Raw genomic sequence first — 27,282 nt, forward strand, 5'->3', positions numbered from 1 at the left:
AAGTCAGAACTTTGTTCAAAATACTGCATAACTTGAGCTGTTTCCTTGAACTTGTCTCAGAGAAGGGAAGGACTTGTGTCTGGTACCTGCGCGGGCCGTTCTTAGGAGACAAGCTGGAGGAAAATGAAGGATCTGATCTGCTTCCTGGTTTTGTTCCTCGTTTCTGGAGTAGGAAGCTTTGATCTTGTCATCGATGAAATCCCAGATGTGAGTATTCAAAGGCAGGGCCTAGATCTCCCTTCCTTGCTGAAGTCCAGATGGAAGCTGCAGTGGGAGCAGAAGTCACTGCTTCGCCTCTCTGCTTGTGCCTCATGGATTCTCCTCTACTTTTATCTGTAACTGGGATTGTTCTGATAATTGATTTTCGCCTGTCATTCATAGTGTTGCTTTTTTAATATTACTGAAGTGTATGAGCACAACTCCAACTTTCTTTTCAAGCGGGTTTTGTATTTTTACTCCAATGTTACCTTTTCTGGTGGTTTTAACCTTTAAACATGCAACTGCACTTCTATAATCAGACCTTCAGCATATTTTATATCCTGTTTCCATGGAATAAACAGAAAAAAACACCTAGACAGCTTTGGGGACAGGGTGTCCTGTATGGACCACTATGAACTTCAGCAAAGGTTCATATGGAATCGAGTTTTTGTTAACAGTAATTCAAATATGAAGACCCTGTTGACTGTACATTCCTCAGCAGAGGGATGAGATAGTTTATAGAAGAGCTTAATTGGGTTAATACAATGATGAACAGAAGTAGTTATTAGCTTTGTCTCCAAAACTGAGTCCAAACCTAAACCCCTGGACTCAAGTGAACTTAGATTTGGGTATCTACACCAGTTTCCACGTTGCTGTGTTACATTATTTCTGTGAAGTCAGCAGGGATGATGTGAAGCTTTCTTTTCCTTTGCAGGACTAATAAAAATCCCTACTGAGCTGCGATATATTATTTTTCTTTCTTCTTACAGCACTTTTCATGACACAGCAACAATTTTTTTTTTGGAGTTTTTAATTCTGAGGAAAAATATTCCAGACCTGCAGTCCTTTCTAACCATAGATGCCATATCAGTTTAACGTCAATGTGCTTAGATAATTTAAGTTAATTTTGTGGAAACCTTTGTGTGTATATCATCATGTAAGCTGGAAAGGAACTCATGTACTGGAACTTACTTTATTGCCATAAATTAAACTCACAACAAAATTTAATTAAGAGTATTGCTGTGGTGTAAGACCTACACTTCTAATTGAATCAGAATAGCTTTGCATTTGGAAAAGACCTGATGTTCTTTTGCTGTCAACAGAATAAGTTTAGCTCTTAGGTGTATTAGTGTAAAACCAGAGACAATTTCTACTGGTCTGAGCAGAAATTCTCAGAAGTCCTCTGACCTTGTTGATTTAAGCTAGATCAGAGTCTGAAATGCTGTAAGTCACCATGGCTAGACCCATCCTAACGATAATCATCTGCCTCTTGCTCTTTATGGTCATTTCATGTTAAATGTTACTCCTTGTTTTAGAAGGAAAGGCCATAAAACGATGGTAAAGGTCATGATCTCATCAGAATTTATAGAGCTGGTTGGCCTCTGAGGGAAATTGAATGTGTGAGGTTGAAGGATTTTGTCTGAGATGGTTTGTGCATCTGCTCCTCACTTGCACCAAGGGGAGGTTAATTCCCTTTGGAACTCTACTAAAGAGCTAATCAATAATAAATCAAGTGATAAGTCAAACACCAAGGCTGCAGCAACAACTTTTTCTTTCTTCCTCTTTTTCCTTTAGGAAGTGGAAAACTTGATCGACCTAGAAATTGATGGATTTCCTTCAAGCTCCAAGACGAGAAATGGCAGGTACCAGGTACAGTACTCAGAAATGCTTCCAGAAAAGAGAATCAAGAATACCTGGGAGCTCCTTCCAGGAGGCTTGTTCCATGTCAAGGGTTGTGAGTGTGCAATCAGGTGGGACCAGCAGGTCCTTATAGGCATTGAGACTTCCATATTTCTTATTGGAACTGCTACTATTCTTTAAGCACAGCAAGGCTTTGTTTCATACCTGTTCCTAAGGAACATAGTTTGGATGATAAGCAATGGAGATGCTTGTCTAACTTCATGTGTGGTGAAAATCCCATTGATACTGGTGAGGCTTTTCCATGAGAAAACAGAGGAGGACTTCAGACACTGGCAGCGTGGACTGAAACCTTTCAGTCCTGCAGGTAGTAAGTTCATTTAACTCTGGTAAAAAATGTGACACTGTGCTCCAGTGCAACATAGTGTCACCTGGGTGATGAGCTGGTGGAGACTGAGACCAGGAAAGAAAATTTGTTTCCAGACCACTGATGGGATGCAGATTGTTATAGTCTGTCAGCTTGGGAAACAGAAACATTTGAAACAGCATTGCAGGACTTTTCCTGTGTTTTACGCAGTAGAAATTAATGAAATAATCATGAAATCAGTTGTTTGAAGGTATTGACTTTTATTACATTGCATGAAAGAAATGATGATCAGAGTGGACCTTGTCCTCCACCAAGCTCTGGTGCTGCCTTTCTTTAGCTTGTTCAATATAGGGAAAACAAAAGATCCTCTTGAGTGAAGTTGGATTTCCCAGAATCTTTGAAGTTACACACAGGCAAACCTGATTCTTCTTTATGCTGAGGCTTTTCCAAAGGAGCTTCACACAGAGTGTAAATGGAACTTATTGACACCTGAAGACCCCAATTACAGTGGCAGAAAGTGGCAGACTTTAACATGCATATGAGTCAAGCCCACTCACATTTGCCAGGCCAGTATTTAAGTAATTTAATCATGATCCAAGGAGAAATCATCTCTAGCTGCACTTCTTCAGGGCGTCATCTCTTCCCAACATGTCTGTATTAATGCCATATGTATTATGTTGCCTCTTTTCCCAAAAATTCCAGATACACACAGGTATAGACATATGCATGCAGTAATTTGCAATTCTACTAGTGGTTTTATTACAACAGTTATTGCTTACATTCCCATATAGAACTAAGAACCTTTATATTAGTTGAGTCACAATAAAATACAATCAATGAGATTAAATTGAACTATGCAAAAAATATCTCAAGACATCAGCTCTTGACCAGCAGCAAGCACACAGTTATTTACTGTTTATCACTAGAAGAAGGTTGTCTCCCAAATTTTTGTTTCATAATTATGTTTTTCTATGATGAGGTAGACTCAGCAAAGTCACTAGCCCATGGGCAACAGGACAAGAGAGCTCCTCTGCAGACCCTATTGATTATCTCTAAACAGACAGAATTAGTTTTTAGGTCTAGATCAGGTATTCTGGCGAAAAATATTTGTTCCTGAGTAATTCCAAAAATGCTGTGTCTCAGGTATGTGGATGGTCCTCGTGACCACAGCAGCAGAGTGTCCCATGGGCTGGATGCAGGTGACCTTGTGAACCTCTGTGTGGTGGTGCAGAGGTGTTATCTCTGTTTTAGAGATAGATAATGGAGCTTGTGTCTAGACTGTGAGGCAGGATGTTCTTCCCCTGTGTTGGTCCTGATATCTGGCTGTTGAGAATCAGGTGAAATCACATCTATTTCCTCAGTGCTCTGCCTGCCTGGTTTCCTCCCCAAGAGAACCATCACAGGAAGGAAAAATGGAGAGAGAGGTTGGAATCACAGAATGGTTTAGGTTGGAAGGGGCCTCAAAAACCATCTAGTTCCAAGTCCTCTGCCATAGGCAGGGACATCTTCCACTATACCAGACTGCTTGGAGTCCCAGCCAGCCTGACCTTGAACACTTCCAGATCTCATCTTCCTTTTAGTTTCTTAAGTTAATTTCTGTCTAATGTAGCAGAATATCTCTGAATCTGCTTTCCTTATTTTACCAGGTAGCTGGAATATTCATGCACAGTGATTTGAACAAAGATCAGTGTGAGGGGCTAAATACCCATAAACCTGCACAGGTGTCAGGAGAAGACAGCTCCCAGTACCTGAAGACAGGGCCTGGTATCTGTCAGACCAGATCCTTCAGACAGTTCCTGAGGAACTTGTTGTCTCCATCCTAATTAGCAATTTGAGACACACTAGATATGGCACAAGATCCTCTTTTTGTCCAGTGCCATCATCAGCAGGTCTGGATGTGGTTTAAATGATCAGCCATGAATCCTCACACCAGAAGTAGCACGAATTTCATGTGCCACAGAGGCCCATGTTCTCAGCAACAACATCAGCACTCAGATTTGAGGGGTTGGTATCTTCAAGGCAAGGTTGGATGGGGCTTGGGGCAACCTGGTCTAGTGAAAGGTGTCCCTCCCTTCCAACCCACATTATTCTGTGACTCTGTGTTTCTACGATTCTAGGATTCAGGAATCTGAAGATGTAGGGTACAGCTCTGTCCTCCTGACCTGTTGGAGTGGCTGGCCTCTGCAGCCTCTGAGATCCTAAGGGGTGTGGTTGGCCCACCCCATGTCTGGCCTCTAACAACAGCTGTGGGAGTCACCATGTGTGCAAGGGATAAACTCCTGTCCCCATCAGCACCTCCCTCTTCTCTTCCACCCATAAAAATCAATCAGGAAGGAAACCTGGACATATTGAAAGCTTTAAGCATCGTTCCTAAAGCGGGTCAGGAATCCTAAGCTAAGAACTAGAAAGGTACCCCAATAAATAAAATCCTCTCTGTGCTAAGGTCTTAACCTTTATCTTTTCAAAATTAAATTTGTTTCAGTGAAGGTTGGTTTAATCTTAATTTGTATTCCAACTGGTGATGCTCCCTATGCCAATAGTATGTGTGGGGAAATACATACCATGAGCAGTCACTCTTCATGGTCTGGTTCTTTATCAGATGTGAAGGTCCATCACACTGTACAGGGAAATTTATGGGGTGTTAGGATGGACTGAGCAAGGATCAGTCCATTGGGCTTTGCAGAGGGTTCTGAGAGCCATAAACTTCCAGATCTTGAAATCCCAGTCTGAATGGTTCAGGTAGAGCTTGTATAGCTAGAAAATAAAAACCTGCATTTGTTCTCAGGCAGGTGAAAGTCATGTCTCTCTATCTGGCTTTAAAGGATCCTTAAAATCTTCTCCTTAAAATGATCTTATTATGACATCATCATCTCTTATACAACACAAGATTTCTCTACAAACACTATATTAATTAGCATCAGGTGAACTTAATAACTGTAGGTCAAGCTTTATGTGCACCATGTGACTAATGCCATTTCCATGAGCATCTGCTGTGGTTTTGTGTCCTCTTGGATTCGGGTGCTACTGAAACTTTAGTTGAGATCTGTATATTTTGGTGTGTTTTTATAATTTAGCCATAGACATCTGAACTAGTCTCCCTAAATTTTTGTTGCAATCTGTGGAGCTGAATGGCTCAGCTCTGTTGCCTGCAGGTATGGATCTGTGTCCAAGACACCTTTCTGGGCATCAGATACCATGGAAAACCTACAGGAGCCTCATGATCTGCTGGATCTCAAGATGACAGCCAGGATAGTGTCCTTGGGCACTGCCAGCAGCACTGGGTGCCCACTCCTCTAATCCCTACAGCCAGCATGGTTTGGGGTAGGACTCATTCAACCAAACCAGAGCATTTATTTTCAGATGAGGGATATCACACCACTGACCTTGAAAAGCTGAGCTTGCCTAATTGTGATGAAAACACCAACGTAGATCTCTACATCAAGCAATTGCATCTCCCCCTAGAACTTGGTGAGCCAAATCCCACCCCAGGATTGTTCGTGGGAGTTTTTTTAGGGAATTAAACAGAATTATTCAAATGGCCACAAGATGTCACCACCTCTTCATAGAAATTTCCAAACGGAAGGGTTCATTAGGCAGGGGGAAAGAACACAACCATTAATGGGCAATTTCAGATCTTCTAAGCAGTGCATACATAACTAACTTTCATATGGACAAGAATATAAATGTAATATCAATTATACAAAAAGTTTTGTAATACATACACGTTGTGTATAATACATAAATATTCTGTAATATAAGTGAAAATGAGTTAAAATTATCTAGAGTTTGAGGTTTTTCCACTTTTCCTAAAAATAAAAAAAAAAAAAAAAGAAGAATTTTTCTGTTAATAGATCAGGTGTCAGAGCATGACTTTCTGCCAGCATATTTTGCTTTCAGGAAGAACGTTTTTGTTCTATGTTTTCTATTAAAAAAAAAAAATAAAATAAAAGACTGAGGAAGAGAGATGTCCTGGTTTTGAGAGGCTCTGAGTCACAGCTGGGAGATTGCGTGTTCCAACATTTCATGTATAAATGCATAAAATAAGACAAAAGGAATATTGACACTAAATCAGAGAACTCAAAACAATTCTCATTCATGTCCAGAGAAGGGCAGTGAAACTGGGGAAGGGTCTGAAGCACAAGTCGGATGAGGAGCAGCTGAGGCAGTTGGGGGGGCTCAGCCTGGAGAAAAGGAGGCTCGGGAAGGACCTTCTCACTCTCTACAACTCCCTGACAGGAGCTTGTAGCCAGATGGGGGTCAGTCCCTTCTCCCGGGTAATAAGTGACAGGACAAGAGGAAATGGCTTCGAGTTGCACCAGTGGAGGATTAGATTGGATATTAAAGAAAACTTCTTCACTGAAAGGGTTGTCAAGCACTGGAACAAGCTTCCCATGGAAGTGGTGGAATCACTGTCTCTGGAAGTATTCAAAAAAGTGTGCAGACGTGGTGCTTGGAGACATGGTTTGTTGCTGGGCCTGGGAGTGTTCGGTTAATGGTTGGACTCGCTTATCTCAGAGGTCTTTCAGCCTTAATGATTCCGTGATTCTCTGTGATTCCGCAATTCATATTCTTAGAAAACAGCTTTTAGACACTCTGATCCCTGTTTTGAAACAGCCAGTCTGTGTTCTCAGCTTTGCTAAAATACCTCCTCCATCTTTTCCTTTTCCAGAGAAGCACATCTGACTGGGGGTACGTTGGAGATCTGGTGAGTGTTTTTCTTCCTCTGCGGGAAATAATACGGAACAAAGTGATTTTCTAGTTAACCATTTTTTTGGAAATCAATCCTTCTGTTTGTTCAGTTCCTTGTTTTTACTGCCAGTTGGGTATTAACCTATTTTCTTTAAACAGAGCACTGTTTGCACAATGCTGTTGATACATCTGCTCTTGGAGGGAGAAGGGTATGGTAAATATGAAGAAATAAGCATCAAAAGTGATTAGACAATGTCTTAATAGACCAGTTTAATACTGGTCTCCCAGTGCTGTGATTTAACCATTTACAACACTAGGTCAGTAACCAATGCTTCAGGTATCCTTTGTTTAGGACTTTTGTTGAAAATGTGAGCTCTCTCCTTCTCAATATATGATGTTGAGGATTACTGCATAGCTTTCCATGCTGCATTGCATCAATAGAGTGATTCCAAGGACTGGTTGCATGGTGAAAAGCAAGGAAAACATTCCCTCTTTCAGCTGAAGTGTTATAATGAACTATATTCACATGAGTATCCTGCCAAAATTGCCAGGTAAAATATGGAGATATCTGGAACTTGAACTCATGTCCCACCTAGCTGCCATTTTTAACAGCAATTAAAAAATAGGTACTGAGACTATAGTAAAAAAAGGTTGATATTGCCCTCAAGGGCATTTTTTCTATTGATGTCCTAAATTAATAGAGTAATTTTGTCAATTGCAGGTGGAGGACGACGACAAGATAGGTCTGTACAGCTACAAAGTTCAATCCACCATAACATCTCGGCTGGCCAACACGATGATCCAAGCCAAAATGGTGAATAATGCAAAACGGCCCCAGCCCATAGTGTTTGATGTGCAAGTCCCCAAAGGAGCTTTTATTGACAACTTTACTATGTAAGTAGTGGGCAGGTATCACCCTTGTGCCCTGGCAGTGTTCAGTGGGGCGGGAAGGAAGTATTTGCAAAAGCAAAACACCTCACTATTTTACTGGTTCATTGTAATATTAGCAGGCCTTCTCAAAGAAAAAAGACCCATGTCATCAGTCTGTTTGTCTGTCCAGCTCTTCCTCCCCAGTAGTTGTTGGACCGTTGGGCAATATCAATAAAATTGGACACGAAGTCTCAAATGGAATAAGCTTCCACATGTCTTGTGCAAGTTGGCATCAGATCAAATGAGAGACTCCCAAATTAGAGCCTTCACTGAACAGAAACTATCCTGGTTCATTATTAATTCAGAGAGGCAGCAGCCAGCTTGCTGGTCAGAGACGTGTCCTGATCCATGTTCCAAACCAGCCATGGCACCAGTAACTTCCTGCCCTGCCCAAAGCATGGGGAAAGTGTGAAGCAGGTGGAGGAGAACAGGTCATCCTCAGAGCACAATGGTGCTCTGAAATAAAAAAAAAACAGGTAGGGAAAAAGATAGAGATCTAGTGAAAATCAGATTTCATTACTTTGAGGTTAAATAAGAACCTTCTTATTTCATTTCCCACCAGCTTAGATTTCACTGATGTGAAGTGAAGAAACAGTCGATTGTAAAGTTGTTTTTTTTCAATCTGACTGTGCTTCTCTCTCCTAGGGATATCAATGGGATAACATTTACCAGCCATATTCGAGAAAAATCTGAAGCCAGAAGAATGTACTCCCAAGCAAAAGCCAAAGGCAAAGCTGCTGGAATAGTCAGGTATAAACACTTTGGCATATGGATTTTGCACTGGACTTGTTAACAGGAGAAGTGAGGTGACCCATCCCAGGAGGAGATAGATGAGAGGGAATCCCAGGAAGGAAAATTCTTACTTGGAGCAGCTCTGATATTTAATTGTCATGGAATTAAACTGTCTGCTTCCATCTTGCTAAATCATACCTTGCTAAGAGACCACTGCAGCTCCCTGATATAGGCCACAGTTAGAATCAGACTCAGCAAATGCATCAATCTAAACCAAAATGCAGAGAAGCTTTCTTTCTCCTTGTATTTCCTCAAAATAACCCCACAGCTGACTTTTCAGGAGCAATGCCTTGGATATGGAAAACTTCCAAACCGAAGTGAATGTGCCCCCGGGAATGAAGATCCAGTTCCAGCTTCACTACCACGAAATGATTCGAAGGAGACTGAGCTCCTACGAGCACCTCATCTCTGTGAAGCCAGGACGCCTGGCCAAGCACATGGAGGTAAAGCAGAGCTGCTGTGTGGAGGCAGAACCCCACAGATGAACCCTTGCTGAGAAAGCAGCCATGGCTCCTATGAGCCCCATAGCAGGACACTTCATCTGTAGATCAGGGAGATGTCCCTCCCCGTGGCAGGGGGGTTGGAACTAAATGATCTTTAAGGTCCCTTCCAACCCGATTCTATGATTCTATGACTCTAAGAGAAATCATCTTCTGGTCATAGAGGGACAGTCTTTCAGAGATCATCAGCTCTCATAGGACACCGTCTCATGAAGCTGGGATTATTGTGAAAAGCACAGTTCCAGATAAATATCAATATTGTTTGTTTTCCTTCAGTCAAGGCAAATTCACACAAGCACATATATATATCAAAGCTTGTTTGCAAGTGGTTCTAATGTGAGTCAGTCATGATTCAGGAGATGCCCAACTGTGCTAGTAGGAGAGGAGGCAGGACACATTTGCTCCTCACTAGACCAGGTTGCCCAAAGCCCCATCCAATCTGGCCTTGAACACTCCCAGGGATGGGGCATCCACAGCATCCCTGGGCAACACATTCCAGTATCTCACCACCCCCACAGTAAAGAATTTCTTTTGTATAACTAACCTAAATTTCCCCTCTTTCAGTTTGAACCCATTACTCCTTGTCCTGCCACTACAGTTCCTGATGGGGAATCCTTCTTCCACTTCCCTGTAGCCCCTTCAGATACTGGAAGGTTGTTGTGAGGTCTCCACAAAACTTTCTCTTCTGCAGGCTGAACAGCCCCAACTTTTTCAGCCTGTCTTCGTAGGGCAGGTGCTCCAGTCTCATTATCAACTTCATGGCCCTCCTCTGGACTTGCTCCAGCAGTTCCATGTCCTTCTTGTGTTGGGAACACCAGAACTATGTGCAGTATTGTTACTTATTCTTACTCGGTCTTAATCTTACCCTCTTTCTTACACTCATCCAGAGGTCTCCTCTGTCCTCCACCAACAGACACAGGATGCAGGGCTTGTTGGACATTTCCATCTGACCGTTCTTTGTTCCCATTTCATAAATGTTTTCTTCAGCTTTCCATGGTTTCAGCACAAACTGTATACGAAAGTTTGCTGCTCACATTTCCTTGGTGCAGGCTGTGATCTGCTTCAAGCTGTCCAAAGGCTTGAGTTAGTCGTCCTGGAAAGGATGTGTTCTGCCTCCTGGTTTTCTGATTAACTATTCAGAAACACAACCAGAAAAAAGGCCTTATCTCAGGCTGACAGGATAAAAAAATCTATTTTCGAAATCACCTTGGCCATCCAAACAAAAGAAAAAGTACTCTCTGTACTGTCAATAGCATGAGTAGATGGGGAGAGAACTCATCACAGAGAGTTCCTACTAGCTTCCTAACCCAAAGTAGCACTGAGGCAGAGCCACTCTGTGTTTCCTTTGTGCCTTTTCACCCAGATTCTTTCTGTTCTTTGGACACTTTCATTTTACCTTTCCTCCATGGTCAATTTTAAGAACTGTGTGGATCCCCGCCATGAATGGGGTTGGCCCTACTGGGACATTCTCAAGGGGAACCCACCCCCTTGCTGGAGTTTGTCTGTGGAGAGTTCCCAAGATCCTGGTTCCACACTGGCACTGCTCCGTGCTGAATGTCCTCCCTTCCTGCCTTTAGGTGGACGTTCGCATTATTGAGCCGCAGGGACTTCGCTATGTCCACGTTCCCAACTCACTTGGAGATCATTTTGATGGAATCACCACCATCTCCAAGGGAGAGAAAAAGGTAACCAGTCACAGACTGGAAATAGTATGAAAGCTTCACTTTTTCCACCTGGCCCTATGCGGTGCCAGCATTTTTTTTTTGTACCTGCTGGGAGCGTGCAAAAATATGGCAAAAGTCTGTCTTTACTTCCATAATTATCTTCCAGGCAGTATTGTTTCTTGGTATACAGGCTCAAATTTATGTCTCTTTCACCCACATTCCCAGTTTAGCAAATTATTTCAGAGGTACTATGGGGCTGTATTATGTCTTACCTTCTCAGGAAATTTCAAGTTATCCAGTTAAAACAGAGGGAAAAAAAACATAAAGTCTGTGTGACTAAAACACATGACTAATTAAAATGTTTCCTAGTGCTCAATTTACAGACAAAAGAGCTCCTGTGTTTTTTGGGGGAAAAAAAATCTATTAAAAACAGTTAAAATCTATTAAAAATATTGATAAAATGACTGATAGTTTCAACCAGGAAAATGTTAAATAAGTCGATGCGTTACTTACTAGAAATGGTTTGCACAGCTCTAATTGAAATATTTGCTGCTCTAGACTGGTCATGTTATTTGCATCATAATTGCTACTACTGAATCAACATGTCCAGGCAAACCTTGGTGCTGTTTTTCTTTGGAGTCCATTTTCCACTTAAGCTGAGAGTGCAAATAACGAAAACAGAAAAGCGTTCAGCGAAATTCAGGTGTTCCATGAAGAGCTGGACTCTTTGCGTTTTCGACCGTCCACCTTTCACACATCACCTGATTGACTGATGATCTCTTCTCATTTCAAGGCTCATGTTTCCTTCAAGCCAACGATGGCCCAACAACGAAAATGCCCCACGTGCTCCTCCACAGCAGTGGACGGAAACTTTGTGGTGCAATACGACGTGAACAGAGAGACCACGGGTGGGGAACTGGAAGTGAGTGTTGCTGTTCCACTGGGGAGAGAGATCTGGGAGTACAAGAATTGCTGTCATTAAGCAAATTGTGCTAAACTTCATCCTTCAGGAGAATAAGCACGAGAACAAGCTCTGTATCCAATTAAAAGAACAGAGAGATTTTAAGTGGGTAGAATGGATTTATTTAATTTATGACTAAGACATGGGCTTACATATAGTCAGGAGCAGACTCCTGTCATGTCCAAAATCCAGTGTCTTTATACCTAACAGCACTCTGGTGATTTAATGTTGAATCAGAGTCATTGGATGTTGTACCAATACATCACAAGGAGACAACCAGAACATCACTATTTTTATGTTAACATGAAGCTGAGTTATGAGGTTGAATTATTACAGGCAGAACAGTCTTTTTTTTAAAATGTTTTTCATTTCTCCCTGTGCTAGTGCATGGCAGTAGTCTGAGAATCAGACTTTAATTCATGAAAAGTAAAGACTGTGGAGTATAAATGGTGTAAGGCTGCAGAGACTTGCAGAGCTGAAAGTTAGAATTGGCCAATAAAGAAGAATGGTAAAAGAAAATAGGGAAAAATAATTGGCTCTTTAAGAAAATAAGAATTTTCTACTCTCTTGCTGTCTTGAGTTTCCTGAAATCTTTTCTATAGCTCACTTCACTGTGATATTTTTATTTTATTTTGCAGATTTTTAATGGATATTTCATTCACTTCTTTGCTCCAGAAAATCTTGATCCACTGCCCAAAAACATTTTATTTGTTATAGATGTCAGTGGCTCGATGTGGGGACTGAAAATGAAACAAGTAAGTGTTTGACCTCTATTGCAAAATGAGCCTCCTGCCAACTTTTCCCATGTGCTTTACCGTGCAATCCTGTAACACACTGGCACACAAAACACCAGTTTAATTCTTTATTCTTTACTCCACTGAAAATCTCAGTGAATCTGGAGCATATTTGGTGAATCAAAGACTCCACAATTTTACTTTTTATTTGTAATACACCTTCTATGTTGCAAGGAAGAGGTGGTGCCATCATAATTCAGATTTTAGCTCCAAATTAAAATTTTAATTGACATCACAAAACATTTTGCAAAGGTTCTGACCCCTTTTTCTCTAATCTTCCCTATTGAATCTTGGGAAAGTCTCAGTGGGGGTACTACATCCCTGCTTTCAAAATGTGGACAAATTGTTGACAGCCCTCTGAAGAACAGTAAGAATTCTTTAGACAACATAACCCATAGAGGGGGAAAGAAATATGAAAAATAAGAACCTTTCATCTGCAAAAGGAAATACTTGGAGAGACATAATCAGCCTCCAAACATGCAAACAATTGTTCTAAAAGGGAAAATCATCAACTGACAATCATGCCCACCCAGGGTAGAATAAGATGGAATCAGATGGATCTACAGCAGGAGAGATTTATATTATATATTAGGAAAAACCCTGTAGTTCTGAAAGAGGAGTTCAGGAGATTGCATATCTTGTGTCACTGAAGGGTTTTAAGGACTGACTAGACAAACATCAGCCGGGGATGATTCAAGTATATTTGAATTTGCTTTGGAGCATGATAGTGAGTCTTGGCAGATTGCTTCCATGGGGAAATCAGTGCTGCAAAACTGGGATACACATCTTCAAAAAGATGTTACCCAGCCTGAAACAACTGCATTGCAGACAGAGCTAAAACTCCTGAGCTGATCTGAGCAGTTGTTCTCTCCTGAACCTCCAGCGCTGTTCCCTCTCACTTCACTCAGGGGTACCAGAAGTTTAGCAAGGCTGGGTTGAGTCACATGAGCCTAATCTTCCTAGTTGCATTTTTCCTGTGTTTCTTTGGTGGAAAGTCCAACTTTATGCAAGAAGTGTAAAAAAAAGGGAGATATTTGGACAGCAAATTCCATTTTGGATTTCAGTGCTCACATGGCTATTTCTCAGAGGCAACCCTTTGCCTGCAGTCACGAGTTAAGAAGATGCTTTTAGCAACAGGAAATGCAAACTTACCTTCTCTCAAATTTCTCCTCAGACCATCGAGGCCATGAAGGCAATCCTGAGTGAGCTCCGTGCTGCTGACCAGTTCTCCCTCATCGACTTCAACCACAACGTCCGATGCTGGAGAGACAATCTGGTCTCAGCCACCCCGGCGCAGGTTGAAGATGCCAAGAAGTACATCCAGACAATCCATCCCAATGGGGGTATGGGGTTTTGATTGCAAGGTGCTCGTGGAAGTTAGAGATCACAGGAATGGGTACCTCAGGCAGCCTTCAGATTGGTAGAGTATTCCTAACAAAAAGTCTGATTCCCAAGGTAGGAAAAGCATGCCTTGGGATTAAATGAGAGCAAGAATTGCATTTTATTGTGCTAGGGGATGGGATGGCATTTCCTTTTACTGAAAGAGGTAGGACAGATAGACCACAGACCGTAGAACAGCTGCCTTTAGTCATTAGGTCCTACCTCCACCCTCATAGATCCCAAAGTTCTTTGAAAGGTCAAGTCCATCCCATGCCTTTGTAGGATGCCATCATAAGTAGCCCAACTCCAGGTTCCCCACTGGCTCTAAATTGTAGACTAGACCCTGACTGATGGAGATCCATGTGGCAGCAAAGAAACAAAGGGCGATTGATATGTTAGAAACCACAGAAGCACCTGAGAATGGTCATGTGGGAATTAGGGCTTCTCCCCCCAAAATGGTGGGATCAGTAGCCCAACTGAAGTGCACCTCAGTTTGGTAACAAACAGGAGTAGTTGGAAGTTTTCACTGGCAACATGAAGTTACAGACTTGTCCAAAATCACATCTGTGTTGGGAACAGAAAACCATGCTGTCTGACTTTGTTACCCCATAAGAATCAAGAGGTAAGCTTAGACACCTGCTCCCATCCAGAAAAGCCAGTTTTAATGCAGCATTTTATTGTCATCTCTGGATTCACTGATTTTTTTCTTTCTTGACAAAGAAAATACCTATTCTCTGACTGTTCAGCCATCAGATTCCTGTTACCCTCACACTGATTTCTTCCTCTGCCCCTTCCGTGCCACAAATCAAACCTTTAGATAAACTCAGCAAACATACACCTCTTCTCGTCCAAGGAATGGGCTGATGGCCAGAAAAGAAAGTTTCTTCATGCTGTCATTCAATCACCTGCCTGCAAACCCACTAACTCTCCCCACAGCAAATACTTTCCAACGCCTCAAACATTCCCCCTGGAATTAGTGAGGGGGAATGGGAGGGCCCACATGAAGATGACAGCCTGGGATGATACAGGGAGCCAGAATGCAGGCAGGTGTACCATAAGCATCACAGAGGAGGGGTTTTGCTGCCTTGATCTCAGGTCTTGTCCGTGTTAATTCCACTATAATCTTAGAACTGATCTGGACTCAATAAGAATCAAACTCGTTTTCTTCACTCTGTCTTTGACAGGCACAAATATCAACGAAGCTCTTCTCCGAGCCACTTTCATCCTGAATGAAGCCCAAAATTTAGGCATGTTGGACCCTAACTCAGTCTCCATGATCGTTTTGGTGTCTGATGGAGACCCGACAGTAGGTAAGGATCCTGCTTTGGGTGGGAAGAAAGGCTGGTGGGATTTGCCTGAGAAAATGCATCAGGTACCAAAAAAAAAGAGTCCAAACAAATTGTCTTCGGTGAAAACAATTTGTTGATCTCCATCCAGGAGAAGCTCAAATGTTGCTGCAGGCACTGCAAAATGGAAATTTGGCATTGTTGTCTAGATTTCCCTAATATTAAGAGAGAGCCAGAGACACTGGAAGAGCACGAATGTGCTCACCTTGAAGGAGACTCCTCTCTTGCTCAGGGATTCCCCTCTCTGTGTCTCCAAGGTGAGCTGAAGCTGACGACGATCCAGAAGAATGTGAAGCAGAGCATAAAGGATGAATTCTCTCTCTTCTGCCTCGGGATTGGGTTTGATGTGGATTACGATTTCCTGCAGAGAATCGCAACCGACAACCGTGGCATGGCCCAGAGGATTTTTGGAAATCAGGAGACTTCTGCCCAAATGAAGGTGTGTTTCTGACCCACTGCCTCTGAAATTCCCCTGTCCTGTTCACAGCTGTGGAGCTGGGTAATTTCACTGAAAAGAGAGTCACAAAAAGCATAATTTCTCCTGGAGAGTCCTGCAAGATGTGAATTGTATTTCAGCTTAAGTGCTCCTAGCTACGGTTATTGTAGTATCTATAGTACATCCTTTACTTCCCTTTGTAGGATTAATATTTTATAAAACAGCTTTAACTATTAAAAAAAATATTTTTCTGAATTAAAATGAAGGCCTGAATTTTACTTTAGGCCATTTCAGCACTAATAAAAGGCCTGGATATAAACACAAAATGACAATCCAGACCTTGCCAGTGTAAGAAAAAGCTCAATTCAAGGAGGCTCTGACTCCAAGTCTGTGAGCAACAACTGCTGCTGACCAAACTCTGACATCCTTATACTGTTACTATCCAGTGATTTCACCATGTATACAGGCTTCTCATACTTCCTTCCCACACAGGTGTGCCAGGACACACTACCTGGTGTTCTGCCAAACAGAACAGCCCTGAGAACACATATCCTGTCTATGAGACAGCCCCCACGCACAGCACTGCATGGGTACCTCTTTTCTCTCTCTGGTCCCATGTGCTAAGCCCAAATGTGCACACATCCCAGTTCACATCAGCCAGGTACAACAGGGTCAGAAAGGGGTACACAGTCCACAGCACAGAAGTGAGTAAAAAGGAGATATAAGTCTATATTTTGACAAGAATTAGATGGGAAGCAGCTGTGTGTCTTACCTGAGAGCTGACCAACCTGAGAGTGGATTCAGGCCCATGCACACCTGTGCTCAAGCCGTTTAGGTCTAGGAAAAGCACAGCCCATGAGCTTCTGATCATCCTTAGACTTTCACAAGACTTGGACCAGATATTCTTGCTGTACCCCCTTACAAGTGTACTAAGGTGTAAGTATGAAGAAGTCTGCAAACTCTGAGACAAGGAGAGTCCCTCTTGCTCATTAGGGCTACAGGTTTTGTCACCTGCTGTCCTTTCAGTAAGAGTGGCACGTGTGGGAGGGTCACTTTAGGTACAACAAACTCACTCCTCTGTCTCCTTCCATCTCAGAATTTCTACAACCAGGTCTCCACCCCACTCCTGAAGAAGATTCAGTTCAACTACCCCCAGGAGTCAGTGTCAGATGTCACCCAGAGCAGCTTCCACAACTACTTTGGTGGCTCAGAGATTGTAGTAGCTGGGAAGGTGGACTCAGAAAACCTGCAGCACTTGGAGAGCGTCGTCACAGCAACTGCAGTGAGTGAAGGTGTCCCTGGGATACCTGCTCGGAGAATTTGGGGTGGTTCACTCACTCATGTGTACAGGCTCCCTGCTGAAGGTTATTGCCAGTGGAGTGGGTTTTTCCACTTAGGTTTTGAGTGGGAGTGTGAGAAAACTCATGGGGGGTTTGTCCAACAGTGTTTCACAAAAGCTTCAGGTACAGCCAGGAATAGTCAGGACCTGCACCCTGTAGCCTGCCAGAGGAACTTCCTTCTGATTTTTGTACCATCAAGATTCAAACCAGACTAAGACTATGGATTTTCCTTCATGCTTTGTAAAGATGTAGGGAAGATCCCCTAAGGCAGCTCCTTTCATGCCTGAACCTCCCACTATTGGGGAGTTCAAGCTGATGGATCTACAAATGTCTGAAGTCTTAGCACTGCCCTTTGGTGTTCTGCCTGGATGAGACTTTCCCCATGTTTTCAGGGCTGCTCTTCCCGGTGGACTGGGATGGAGTGGGTATTCTACTATATCCAGATTCTTCTTTTTGAAGAGGAGCTGAAATATCTGCACTCATATAGAGCTTAGGAGTTGTCATTTGTTAGTTGCAGGGAAAAAAAAATCAAGCATCTTCAACATTCTTTCCTGCCAAAACACAGTGCAGTCCAAGGGTCTGTGGGAGAAAGTAGAGTTTGGTTCCTGTTCTTCAGTGGAATTAGATGTGAAAAAGCCTGAGGGGAGGATTACAAAGCTCTGTTAAGAGCCCCTACTTTTGGCATGTGGTAGTACCCTCTTTGGATACTGTTAACAGCTTCCTAAACTACTTAATCCACTGTCACAAAAGTGTCTTTAACAGAAGACTGTTACATCTTCCCTCCCCATGGTAGCCAAGCAAACTGGCTCTGGGACTTTCTCACCTAGAAGCGTCCATGGGCAGAACCAGAATGGGTCCTTAACCCCAACCATGCTAAGAGGGGAGTTCAAAAGCACCTCATTCTCCTGGCTCACCTGCCCTTACCTTTATCTCTCATTGGCTGCATAGGCAAACGCAGAGCTGGTCATGGAAACACTGAAAGATGTTGAGGAACTGGATGGGTTCATGAAGAAAGACAGATACGCCGATCCTGAGTTCACCAGGAAGCTGTGGGCCTATCTGACTGTCAACCAGATGATGGCAGAGAGGTGAGGAGAGGTGTGGTCAGACAGACCTGGCTGTGGGGCTGAGGAATTGATTACAGAGCCTGAGTGAAAGCCACGAAGCAGTTTAGTATCAATCCCCTCTGAAGCAAAAACAAGTCTCCTACTGAGACCAGCAGATGGACTGGGCTTCTTTGAGCCCAAGCCAAAGCCCACAGAAGCCAAAACCAGTCTCCTTATGGAGAGTGCATTCACACAGGCCCTCAGCCTTTCCCTCTCACAACACCTCCCAGTTTGGCTCTATGACCACTCCATGGTGGAATTGCCATAGCAGCTGCCCTCTGGAGCTGCTAACCAAGCCTTCTGCTTCTTTTCCCACCCAGAAACGCAGCCCCCACTGCAGCTTTGAAGAGGAACATCACCAAATCCATCCTACAGATGTCTCTGGACCATCATATCGTCACCCCCTTCACAGCCATGCTGATAGAGAACGCCGAAAAGGATGAGATAATGCTGGCAGACCAACCCAAGGACCCCAGGAAGGGCTGCTGCTCAGGTCAGTGTCTCACTCTGCACATTACTGTGTTACTCATTTTGGCTTTGTTCTGGCATTGGAAGAACAGCTGTGTTCATTGTTCACACCAGGTGTTTCCACTTAAAGGATAATCTGTATTTTCAGTGAAAGCTGACCAAATCTTCAGCCACTTTGAGAGCATCTTGCTACACAGGTGCTCCTCAGAGCCATTGGCTTCAGTGAGGACTGACTGTGCAGTGATGATTTTTCCAATAAGTGCACAATTTCACAGATTGAACATCTTCTCACTGGGACACACACCTCTAGTTCCCTGCCCTGAAGCTGTAGAATTGACTTAACCATATTTTATCACCACTTTTAAACTGAGTTGCTGTAACAACTGAGTCCCTCATTAATTAAACTTCTGGATTTAAATCCATTATTTCAATACATGTTCCAAAGACCTTGTTATTTACAGCAACCTTACATCCAGCCAAATGATGTGGAGCTGGCTTGTTCTAGTATTATACACCAGAGTCAATCTCACAGCAGTGGCTCTTGACATCCCTGGATGTCCAGTGCATCCAGAGTCATCCCTGCACAGCCATGTGCTTCCAATGAAATTCAACAGCAGCTGTTTTGCACCTTCATCAGTCAGTGATTTGGAAAAGCACAGCTGTGGTTGTCAGGAAAACACCACCAGTGTTACAGAACCACTGAGAGTAGGAGATTAACCCCTTGAACAACTGATTCTGTTGATTGAAAACCTATTCATAAATGTGAGAATTCATAGTTGGTTTGAAGGAAGGAAATAACCCACATTACACCAACAGACAGCATCATCCATCTGGCATTTCACACTGGACGGGATTGTCACTGAAATTCCGAGCACATGTCCTGCATGCTCAGCTCCCGTGCTTCTGGATAACTATAAAAATGTTCTGGCTCAATTACATGGGGTTCTTATGTCTGTCAATTGTTATATTTAGATTCATTTACTGTTCTTGTCTACAGCTGAGACCAAAAGAGAAATTAAGTGTTACTTATACTGCCTACTCCAGCTGACAGCCACCAAACAGTCCAGCCCAGAAATAGCATGTATTGCATTCACATGTAATCAACTCATTATACACGGCACCAGCTGACTAATTCAGAGCATAATTTTCTTGATTTAGATGATACAGAGGATTTAAGTGATTTTGATAGGAGATCTCATGTCTCTGTGTTTAATGGAACAGTCAAAACTTCACAGCACTGAAAGCAGGGTCGAGGTATCCATGGATTTCAGGGGCAGTGGGACAAGACTCTTGAACCTTAGCAGAGGGTAGAGCTTGTAAAAATAATATCAAAGTAAATCTGTGCTAAGGATTGTGCAACACATGGGTTGTACCAAAAAGCTGACGTGTGTAAGGCATGGAATGGGTAATCTGAAATAGAATTTACTGTCTGTCGTTATACAACTCCAACCAGAGCAGCACTGTGTACCTTCACGGACAGAGACTGTGTTTTACAGTGAAATCTCTCACTTTTCAAAGGATTGACAAGACAGACTTGTTGCAAAACTGGACTGTCAATGGGACAGCTTCTCCACACATAAGAGTCTGTGAAATTAATATGACCTGGGAACTCAGAAGTTTTTTGTCCAGTTTTTCGTTCCTGTCCCATCTGGATTGACTTCACACGTAACTGCCTGTGTAAAAGCAGCCTCTGGTCTGAGGGATCAGAGGATTAGGGATACAAGGAAGAAGATGCTGACAGAGATATAGAAGATTCAGCTGTGCACTTTTTTGTCCTTCTGTTGTCCCTCGGCTCTTGTTTCCCCTTATTCCTCTTCACAGCAGTCAATATCAGCCAAGGTGTCAAAACAAATTGATCATTTAAGATCATGTTGCTTTATGAACTAAGTGGGAGAGACGGGACACTTTCTCCTGCTTCCATCATGGCAAAGGGAGATAGAGTTCAAGTAGAAGGGAAGTAGAAAGGATGTTATATTAAATCCTTACACTTCTTTGCAACCTTTATGTATGTGGGACATCCCAGGGCATGCAGGAAGAGTCCTACTTTTTGTCAAACTCAGGCCCCAAGCCAGCAAAGCTTTTACCACATGCTAAATTTTTAAAAGTCAGCTTTTTATTTGGCAAAACACTTAGGCCCTTGCACTGAGGGCTTTGATAAAGGGAGGGCTGCTCACATAAATAAGGATTAAAAAGTCAGGCTCCATTTTTCACCGATAGCTTATGGTTTGTTCAGCTGCCCTGGTAAGTCATAATCCACTGGTGGAGATACTGGAGTAAGTCCATCTTGGCTTCATTACACAAATCTGTCTGTTGTAAATGGTGTGGAAACCTGCTTTACATTGATATAAAGACATCAGGCTCTGATCTACTGCAATGTTCTAAAAATTACACTATTAATATGTCAGCACTTACAGAACCCTAATTATGGCTGTCATCTGACAGGTACTCTAGGATTAACTCCAAATGCACCTAATAACAACAAAGGTATCCCAGCCTGGGCCAATGTCACAGCTGTGCCAGTCAGCTACATGCCTGAGCAAAGGAGTCCTCCTGTGTCCTCTCTGAGCATCAACCAAGGTAAATATACAATATTTCTCCTCAAAGAAACACCAGACAGCAACACCCATCACCTAACAACTCATCACCATCACTGAAAGTGTTCCAGGCCAGATTGGACAGTGATTTGAGCAACCTGGTCTAGTGGAAGGCATTTCTGCCCCTGGCAGGCAGGTCTTTCAGGTCTCTTCCAAACCAAGCTTTTTCTTTATAAAATCAAGCTCTTTCTCTATAAAATATGCAGCAATTTTGGCTTTGAATTGATGAACCTGTAAAAAATACACTGTAAGTTGCAAGGATGAAACTATTTTGGATCCTAATAGTGTCTAAAGCATCTCAGTGACCCCATGTGCTGCTGTGTGCTTCCCTGAGGCTGGGGCTGCTCCCTCAGCTTAACTTCAGCTTCTCTGCAGTAGCAAAGCCAGTGCACAGTTACTGCCATTGTAAAATGACAGATGAAAGCTATTGTAAAGTTACTGCTGCTGTAAATGACAGATGAATGTTCTGTGTTAGATAAAAATCTCCGAGTGCACTGATGACTGATGGATCCTGTTAATTCTTGGGCCTTTGCCACAGTTTAGTGCCTACTTAAACAAGCCAGCTGTGAGAACCACTGCCTATAAACACGGTGTAACTGCAATAACTCTGTGTGAAACATGTGTATTTACGTGGTGATCAAACAAAGAGCTCTCAAACTCCTTCTCAGCACAGCTCAAGGGTTAAACTGAGAGTTTAGATAGTGAAGAAAGTGCTTGGAAAAGAAGATGAGTAAGGCAACATTACCTGTCCAACTTATACGAGCATTTTGCACTGGGAGTTCTTTTTGTTCCTTGAAATGTTGATCAGAACAGGCCTTGGCATCAAGTTGAGGAAGATCAAGCAGTTGGTGAGAATAAGGAAAAATGTTTAAGGGCTTTATTCAAGAGACTCTATATATTCAAGATATTCAAGACATTCAAAAGCTCCTTAGAGGGTACCTACTCCACGGCTTCCTGTGAAGACATTCCTGGTCAAGGGTCTGGGATCTGTTTAGTCCACTAGGAAGAGTTAAATACTTCCAAAAGACGAGGAAAACCAGCAAATCAAAGGAAACTGGCCTGTTTCACTGTGCGTCTGAGTGGTGACAGGGAGATGTAGGTAGGCAGGGTGTATCTTTACCCAGCATCAAAATGATGATGTGGACTTGTAACATGTCTAAGAGCTTCTTAATTTGAGAAATGGATGTCCTGGGAGTATGTCATTTCTGGAAACAGGCTGGTCAAGGGGAGGCTGGATATTAGTTTTGAGCAGAGCTGTCACCCAAAACCTGCTTTTTGTGCCCTAGGACCTATCCTGGACCTAGACCTCAAAGATATGTGCCTGTCTGGTGTCTAACTGGGTCCTTGGTCCCACCTGGAGGCTGGTTTCCATCATGGAGAAATAAAATTCTGCTTCTAAAACTCCAGGTTGAGCCTTCCCTTAAATAGGGAAAATATATGAGGAGGAAATGTCTGAGGGGCTTTTGTGAGGAGCATCTGAGACCTTCCTTAGCTACTTTAGGAGTGGAAAGGTCCTTTGTCCTCCTGTGAGGAATCCCAAAAAGTGCTTCAAAATCCCCTGAGCAAAGTGTCTCAGCCTCTGTGTCCCTGCCCTGGCCAGGTGCTGACCTGCTTCTCACACTTGTCTGCTTTCTGTGTTTCAGTTGACAACGACCCACATTTTATCATCCACCTGCCCAAGAGCCAAAGGAACATCTGCTTCAATATCGACTCAGAGCCTGGGAAGATCCTAAGCTTGGTTTCTGATCCTGGTACCGGTAAGGGAGTAAAACATGTTTTATTTTACCGCACAGATTTCTTGTCTGGGGTCTGAAAGATATTCTGAGGGAGCAGGGGAATTGTCTACAGGGGGGGGCTGTGCTGACAGGACTGTGGTCAGAGGCTCTGGTTATTTTCTTCCATATCTGGAGTTTGAGCTTTGCAGTACAAGAAAGATGTTAACAAACTGGATCAAATTAAGTGGTGCCAACCAAGGTGATTACGTGGCTGGAGTGGAGGGCACAGAGGGAGAGGCTGAGACAGCTGAATTTGATAAAGCTTGTGAAAAGAAGAGCCACGGGGAGTCTTGTTGCTGTTCTCAACCACCTAAGGAGAAGGTGGAGCATGGCACATCTCCAAGATGCACAGCTAAAGGATAAGAGGCTACAGAAATGAGCTGCAACAGGTGAAATTCAGAGTAGGAGTGAGGATGGCCAAACACTGGGAAAGGAGCCAAGATCATAGAATCATTTAGTTTGGAAAAGACCATAAAGATCATTGAGTCTAACCATTAACCCAGCACTGTCATGTTCATCGCTGAACCATGTTCCCAAGTGCCACATGCACATGTTTTTTTGAACATTTCCAGGGATGGTGACTCCAACATTTCCCTAGGAAACCTATTCCAATACCTGACCACCCTTTCAGTGAAGAAATTTTTTCTAATATCCAATTTAAACCTTTCCTGGCACAACTTTAACCTGTTTGCTCTTGTCCTATATGAAAAGCAATGAGTATTTGGGGGCCGGTGAAGCTAGGCTAGATTTTGGTACCATTCCTCCACTGCCCTTTCTGCTCCATGCTTTTCATAGAGTGAGGGACTGAAGGGTTTATGAATCAGCTCATACTCCCAGCAAGACCTAACAGCAATTCCCAGCAGATTATTTTGCTAAGGCGTGAACAGTAGCATCAGGAGGCGGTTTAATAAATAATTCTCTTCTCTTAGCTGGCAAAATGAGAAAAACACGGAGTCAGAGGAGTTCCTGTTTCTGTTGATCCCGTGGTGCTTCCTCTTGAGATCAGAACTCCAGGTCTCTAGGCAGTGCTCCAAGATTCAAGATTCCTTCTCTTCTGTTGACAGGAGTTGTGGTCAATGGGCAGCTCGTCGGGGCCAAGAAAATGGAGAATAAGAAACTCAACACATACTTTGGCAAAATTGGTTTTTATTTCAAAAACAAAGGACTGAAAGTGGAGATCACCACAGAAACTATAACGCTGAAAGATGGATCTCATGCCATCACACTGACCTGGTCTGACACGGGGCACATCCTTAGGAAACAGTAAGTTGAGCAGCAGTTTTTACCTGCTCACACAAGCACATAATGCTATTTGAGATACCTTCAGGGTTCCTGCCATGACATGACTCACAACACCAGGAGACCTTCACCTGCAGATTAACAGTGTTGGACATGTTAGACACCCTACAACACTGTTTAGGTGATGGGATCACCTCCAAAATCTCCATTCATTGTAGTAGGAGCTTAAATTTGTAGGGCAAGATTTGGTTGCTTAAACACTGGCATGAAGTGTCTGTCTTATTAGGCACTGTCCTGCCAGACCTCTGGGTACCAGTCTAAAGGCTCTGATGGATTCTCTGGCATATCTGCCACCTCTGTGGGTGTTCTGGATACCTGAGAGCATCTCAAGGGGTCTGAGAGCCTTTGTTTGAGCAGCTGAACTGAGCCTGTCCTTTGGTTCCTCTCTACCAGGCTTCTCGTTTCTGTGAAGAAGGAAAGCAACGTTACCATCACTGTGGGGCAGGAGATGTCCTTCATGGTTCTGCTGCACCGTGTGTGGAAGAAACACCCAGTGAATGTTGATTTCCTGGGAATCTACATTCCCCCTGAAAACCAGTTCTCTTCTTCAGCCCATGGGCTGATAGGTAAGGGCTGGGGGTCAGCTAATGGGAGCAGCAGTGCACTAGGAAGGGGTTTTTCTAGGTCTTTGAGTGGATTTCAAAATCCTGGGTTGGAAGGGACCCACAAGGATAACTGAGTCCAACTCTTGCACAGGACAAACCCAAGAATCACACCATGTGCCTGACAGCATTGTCCAAATGCAGGCTTGGTGCCATACCCCTTCCTTGAGAAGCTTATTCTGGTGCCCAGCCACCCTCTGCACGAAGAACCTTTTCCTAATATCCAAAAACCTTAGCACAAAAACCTCTCCTGGTACATCTTCATGCCGTTAATTTGTTGGTGTCTGTATCCCAATGGGGAAGATGTGAAAATTATTCAAGAAGAGAATGGGGAAAATTTCAATGTCCTGAAATGCCCAAGGACACTGTAGAACATCAGGGACCAGGAGATTATTCTTTGTCCCAAGTGGAGAGGATGTTTTCAGAACAGACTTAACTAGACTTGGTGACACTGTGACAGGGCTTTCCCCATCTGGCTAAACTGCTGTGAGCTGAAAATAAAAAGACCTAAACAAACCCCTCAAACCTTCCTTCTGAGAAGATTTCTGTGCAAACACCTGTAATTCAGCTCTCCCCTGAATGACAGCCCTTTCTGGCAGTGGCATAAAACAAAAGCATAGGCTCAGTTCATTGGGAAAATCAGCCCTATAAGCCATGGACCCACTCAAGGCTCCTTTTAAAGTGTGGGAATCCTGAGGAACAGAGGAGATTGTTTTCCCAAATAGTTTTTGCAGCTCCAGTCTGCTTTCTTAGAACAAGAAAGCAGTTGGCTTAGCAGCAGAGCTCTTTATTCTCCTGGTGTGGGTGATCCCATAGCACTGGAGACACAGTGCTCTGTGATCCATGAGGGGTTTTCCTGCTGGAACTAGTCTGATTTTCCAAAAAGGCCCAGCAGTAGCTGACATGGAGCCTCAAAGATCTCAAATTAAAAAGGTCCTAAAGCCTTAAAAGATCAGGATGCACAAAGAGTTTTAAACCTCTCTCTGATCAGGTCAGTTTGCCTCTGAACCAGAAGTGTCCATCCACCACCAAACACCTGGGCAACCTCCAGAGAAACCACAAGCCATTATGGAAGTGAAGGGCAACAAGTTCACTGTCACCAGGTAGGAATCACGTGCTTTATTGCTCTCTAAATCTGCTTTTTAAGGATGCCAGTCTGCAGGCTTATTGAGTCTCAAGGATCTTGGGGGGAAAATCCCTGTTTTCTCTCTGCTAATAATCTGGGTTTAGCAGTTGTTAAAACACTTGAAACAAGTTGGTTCTTTCGTATTTCACAGAATCATTAAGATTGGAAAAGCCCTCTAAGATCATCAAGTCCAACTGTTAACCCAACACAGGTCTGCCACTAAAATCATGTCTCTAAGCACCACAGCTACATGTTTTTTTTGAACACTTCCCTGTGCAGCCTGTTCCAATGATTGACAACGCTTTCAGTGAAGAAATTTTTCCTAATAGCTGGTCTAAACCTCCCCTGGTGCAGTTTGAGACCATTTCCTCTTGTCCTATTGCTTATTACCTGGGAGAAGAGCCTGATCCCCACCTGGCTCCGCCCTCCTGTCAGGGAGTTGTAGAGATCAGGAGGGTCCCCTCGAGCCTCCTGTTCTCCTGGTTGAGCCCCCCCCCACCTCTCTCAGCTGCTCCTCACAGGATCTGTGCTCCAGACCCTTCCCCAGCTCCATTGCCCTTCTCTGGACATGCTCCAGCAACAAAATGTCTTTCTTGGAGTGAGGGGTCCAAAACTGAACACAAGATTTGAGCATGAACTATTCTGTCCTTAGAGCTGCCCAGCACCTGACTTTGGACAGTCTGTCTGTGTGTAAGTGCCTGGAATCCCCACAAGGCCCACGAGGTCATAGAACTGTAAAATTAATTGCCTTCTGTGGTTGTTTCCACTTTTTGCTGGTGGAAGACACACAGTTCACCACTTAGGCTGAACAGTGCCATGACTGAGCAGGATTATCAATGTCTTCTTGTCTCCTTGCCATGCTGTGACTCTCATTTTGGGTGTCCTCTCCCTCCCAGGGGTGTGCAGAAGGACTACAGGACAGACCGTGTGCTTGGGACCGACGTGCCGTGCTGGTTTGTGCACAACAGCGGGAAAGGGTTCATAGACGGCCACTACAGAGATTACCTCGTCCCCCACCTCTACAGCTTCATGAAGAGACCCTGAATGCTCCACCACAAAGCCAGTTTAGCACAAAAAAAAGTCTTATCTGCTCCTTCATGCCCAAACAACTCCTCTGAACAGCAGCTGTCAGCCTGTCATGCCACATCGACTGGAGGCGACTCCACCACTGTTTGCTTTGTAACTGCTCAGTGTTTCAAAGCCCTGTAACTCCCTTTTCTGCTAAGAAATGAAATCTGTAATAAAGTGACATGCTGGGTTGTAGGAGGTGTTGTATG

At 43.4% G+C, this 27,282-nt stretch overlaps 1 protein-coding gene across 1 annotated transcript; it reads left to right on the plus strand.

Moving 5' to 3' along the window:
* Positions 1-27,268, plus strand: ITIH2 (inter-alpha-trypsin inhibitor heavy chain 2). Its single transcript, XM_051795215.1, has 21 exons — positions 1-207; positions 1,774-1,848; positions 6,873-6,908; positions 7,614-7,786; positions 8,468-8,572; positions 8,895-9,057; positions 10,692-10,799; positions 11,572-11,700; positions 12,378-12,494; positions 13,708-13,876; positions 15,098-15,223; positions 15,517-15,698; positions 16,792-16,977; positions 17,984-18,123; positions 18,462-18,634; positions 21,052-21,186; positions 22,847-22,960; positions 24,043-24,241; positions 24,671-24,843; positions 25,871-25,982; positions 26,902-27,268. The coding sequence occupies exons 1-21, from the start codon at positions 124-126 to the stop codon at positions 27,047-27,049; spliced, it is 2,847 nt and encodes a 948-aa protein (XP_051651175.1). The 5' UTR covers positions 1-123; the 3' UTR covers positions 27,050-27,268.
* The last annotated feature ends 14 nt before the right edge of the window (positions 27,269-27,282 follow it).

The sequence above is a fragment of the Manacus candei genome, unplaced genomic scaffold, assembly GCF_025592945.1.
Source record: "Manacus candei isolate 608988 ecotype Guabito, Panama unplaced genomic scaffold, ASM2559294v1 h1tg000042l, whole genome shotgun sequence".
In the NCBI taxonomy this organism is placed as follows: domain Eukaryota; kingdom Metazoa; phylum Chordata; class Aves; order Passeriformes; family Pipridae; genus Manacus; species Manacus candei.